This window comes from Megalobrama amblycephala, linkage group LG1 (genome assembly GCF_018812025.1).
Source record: "Megalobrama amblycephala isolate DHTTF-2021 linkage group LG1, ASM1881202v1, whole genome shotgun sequence".
Taxonomy (NCBI): domain Eukaryota; kingdom Metazoa; phylum Chordata; class Actinopteri; order Cypriniformes; family Xenocyprididae; genus Megalobrama; species Megalobrama amblycephala.
Window position 1 is genome coordinate 12,688,648 of NC_063044.1, and position 4,182 is coordinate 12,692,829.

The 4,182-nt window shown below is 39.8% G+C and overlaps 1 protein-coding gene across 1 annotated transcript; it reads left to right on the plus strand.

The window, feature by feature from the left end:
- Positions 1-991: 991 nt before the first annotated feature.
- LOC125263449 lies at positions 992-3,531 on the plus strand. The gene is made up of 2 exons (XM_048182436.1): positions 992-2,549; positions 2,685-3,531. The coding sequence occupies exon 1, from the start codon at positions 1,112-1,114 to the stop codon at positions 1,805-1,807; it is 696 nt and encodes a 231-aa protein (XP_048038393.1). The 5' UTR covers positions 992-1,111; the 3' UTR covers positions 1,808-2,549; positions 2,685-3,531.
- The last annotated feature ends 651 nt before the right edge of the window (positions 3,532-4,182 follow it).

A 4,182-nucleotide genomic window follows, 5' to 3' on the forward strand; every position in this document is an offset into this window, starting at 1 on the left:
TGCTTAGCGGTTCTTATGTTTTGTGTTAGAATTGATTGAATGCTATTGAGAGACAGTTCAATCATGTCAAGCTTCATGAAAATGGCCCTTACATACGGTGGTGTGCAAGAATCATCTGAAATATAAAAATACAGCTTATTGTCCTATGGCCCTTTTTGACCACCAGAGATTACAACGAGGTTCAGGTAGTGGTGTGTGATGTCACAAATTTGTGAATATTAAAGTGCCCATATTATGGCTTTTAAATGTTCCTAATATTATTTTGGGAGTCTCCTACAACATGTTTACATGCATGCAAGGTCAAAAAACACTTCCGTTTTCTCATAATATACATTTAATTTCACCTCAGTTCATTGTGCCCATAGGAAAAACTGAATGAAAGCTATCAGGTCGAAACTGATTCGCAATCACGACTGGAGTATGACGTCTCTATATGGTAAGAGTTATTTACAGAACGTAATAGCAGCATCACTGTTTTACTTTATGTAGGTGCACCAGTGGGAACTGTATCAGAATGCCAAGCGAAGCTGAAAACCTCTAGGCCAGATGTGCGTAGACTTTATCATTGTTTAACATTACAATGGGTGTTTACTGTTTACAGAAGAAGAGAAGCTAATCGACACATTTTTAGACAATATTGGACCCACATCTGAAAAGCAGAACTACAGAAACATGAGTTAGCTGGATAGCAGGAGACAGAGTACTTACACAATATAACATACAAATTTTGAACGATCGCTAGAAAATATAAACATCAATTATTAATCGTACTTACAGAGGAGCAAGCTGGTCCAAATAAACTGGGCACTGATCCATATTTTACCATTGTTGGGGAGTAGTTAACTACATGTAGCGGTGCTACTAGTTTAACTACATTTTTCAGTAGCTTGTCAGTAGTTCAGCTACTTTTAAAACAGTGTAGCTTTTCCAGTAGTTAACGTTTGTTTTTACGTTAGTTAGCTACCAATTTCATTCTGAGGTTATGGGGAAATGTAAATTTAATGAAGCCTGGCTGGATAAGAACTCTTTTCGTCATTGGTTGAAACCAGTGCACCACAACGTTTTTGAGGCTTTTTGCACCATATGCAAAAAAAGGATTCAGCTAGGTACAATGGGAATGAAGGCATTAGAGTCTCATGCCAAGTCGTCCAAGCACATGAATGCTCTCAATGGACAAAAACAAACTCCTTCCATCGCCTGCGTGTTTCAACCAACTAATGTTAGCCAGCTAGCTGCTAATATGTCTGAAGCGGCAGCAGGAGCTAATGTTAGCCAGCTTGCTGTTAGCGCTGCAGACCCTCCAGCTATGACCGCAACTAGAGTGGATCTGCGCACAGCTTTTGGGTCCACACCAACAATGAAAGCCGAGGTGTTGTGGACTCTTAACACAATCGCTAAACTCCAGTCCTACAATGGAAATGAGAGTATCTCAGAGCTTTTCAAGTGCATGTTCCCTGATTCTGACATCGCTAAAACGTTTACTTGCGGTCCCGACAAAACAGCTTACATAGCCAAGTTTGGTTTAGCTATTCACATCAAAGAAGAACTGGTGTCCAAAGTCAACAAATCGCCGTTCGTTCTGATGTTTGATGAGAGTCTCAACGAGACAACGAAAACCAAACAGCTGGATGTGCATGTCTGGAACGAGGGACAGGTTCAGTCCAGATATCTGGGCTCTCAGTTTATGGGACATTCCACTGCACAAGACCTGCTGTCGCATCTCAAAGTAAGGATAATCATTTTTTACTTTAAAAGCTCATCAATTTATATTGATAGACTCAACTTGTGTGCATATACTCTTCTATAACTGCAATATTACATGACCAATTAGTTATTTCCCTTAACAATATGTGCTCATCCAGTCCTCTTATTTGAGTAATCAAATGCAACCCTTTTTTCAGGAATTTATGGACAGACTGAACCTCAGGGACTTGGTGTCCATCTCAATGGATGGGCCCAGTGTGAATTGGAAACTCTTCGACCTTTTCCAGAAAGATCACGCTGAGCAGTATGGAGGTGAGCAGTTTAGAATGCTATTACTGTTTGTGGGTGAGTGTGAATGTGATCTATTAATAATTATAATAATGCATTTTATTTGTAGTGCACTTTACATTGAACAAACAATCTCATAGTGCTACAGAGCAAATTTGATGCATGGGTGCAACATATGCAGTACAAAACAATCTCCATGTGATACAAAATATGAATTTGGTTTCTAATATTAAGTTTTGCAACTAAATCTTCAGGTGTTCAGCTCATTTGTGTGGGGAGATGTGGCCTACACACGCTTCACAACGCATTCAAGTGTGGGTTCACTGCATGGCAGCTGGACAAGTTGCTGAAAGCAATGCACACATTGTTCCTCAATGTGCCCATCAGGAGAGAGGATTACATCACAGTAACCAAGTCTACTGTGTTCCCCCTTTCTTTCTGTGCCCATCGTTGGGTGGAAAACCTTCCGGTTGTGGAGAGAGCCCTGGAAGTCTGGCCATCACTGCTCTTGTACATGGAAGCCGTGAAATCAAAGAAACTCTCGAACCCTGAAACAGGTAGGCCGTTCTAAAATAAAGTGAATAGGTCTGTGACTGTGTCCTAACCCTGGTGCTGGTGTGGCCTTGTCATAGTTTTTGTAATATATGGCTAAGTTGAAATGTCCTGCCTCTCTGTCTGCCTCTCTCTGTCAGCATCTTATGACACAGTTGCAGCAGCCACGAAGGATCCACTCATCTTGGCCAAATTGCAGTTCTACACGGCACTCGCCAGGACCTTCACTCCCTTCCAGAAAAAAATATCAGACAGATGAGCCTGTGCTTCCATTCCTTCCGAAGGACCTGACTGAGTTGATGATGGTAATAATTAACTTAAAGTGCAACTCACCCCCAAATCATTTTTCTTTGCTGATAAACTGTATAAATAAGTGTCTTCTAGTGATGTCTACATGTCTGGTAATTATTTTTGGTATTTTAGTACATTTTAGTAAATTTTCTACCAAAAACCATTAGTGTGGTGCCCTCTTCAAGTTAAAACTTTACACTGTACTTGAATTTGAATCGGGCATCACTACTGGCTCAGCCAGTATGGCTGATATCAGCCATACTGCTACTGTGGAGTATAAAATACGCCCAGTCTCGGCCACACCTTCGTAGCGAGTTGGAATAGCAAGGAAGTGTTGAGGCTCCCACTCGGTCCGCTAGGCAAAGCCTCCTGTTACCGCATTTTTCAAATCGGAAATGTAAGTGCAGTAAGACTCTGGTGGGAAGAGATCTAAAGTTGTGGAGCTTATTTCAAAGCTTCAAGCACTTTCCTAAATTGTACCGCCATGTATATATGTCCGAAGTGCAAAAAATCAACATCAAAAGACATCCGGAAACTTTTAAGTCATCTTAGGCATGTCCATGCACTTTCTGATGGACAGGATTATACAATTGTTTGTAGTCAAAACAACTGTCAACGACATAGGTGTGATTGGCAAAGGACAAAAAAGCAGGAAACTATATGGTGCACTTACCATGGGGGCGGGGCTTTGTTATGGGGAGGGGCTTATGGAGGGGCGTGGCTTGCTTTTGTACTGTTTTTTTATGATAAAGTTATGTAAAATAACTGCTCAGTGCTGCAAAACAGACAACTCTGCTAATGCTAACTTAATTCTATATAAACTATTAGGGGTGTGACGAGACAGGTATCTCAAAAGACGAGACTCGAGATTGAGTTCACGAGACAGACAAGATGGTGAAATACACGACTAGAAAAAATATTCTGCAGGTGTATTTGAAATGTTTTAACTAATCATCTTATAATGAATGTCATTTCAGTTCTACTTTCTGAGTATGAATTATCATATGCAGTAAAAGACAACAATACTCAAGCACTGTAAAAGGTTTTGCCACTAACTCAACTGACTGACTTCTCTCCTGTATGATTTCAGTCTCTTCAGACCTTACTGTAGATGATTTATGAACTTCTACAACTTTTGACCTCCTAACTGAACTCCTTTCCACAAACTGATCATAGAAATGAAAACAGTATAAATAAAAATGGTTACACTTTACAATAAGGTCTCATTTATTAACATTAATGTATTAACCAACATCAACTAACAATGAGCAATATATGTGCTACAGTATTTATTAATCTAACATGTTAATGTTAGTTGATAAAAATAGTCATTCATTGTTAGTTCAT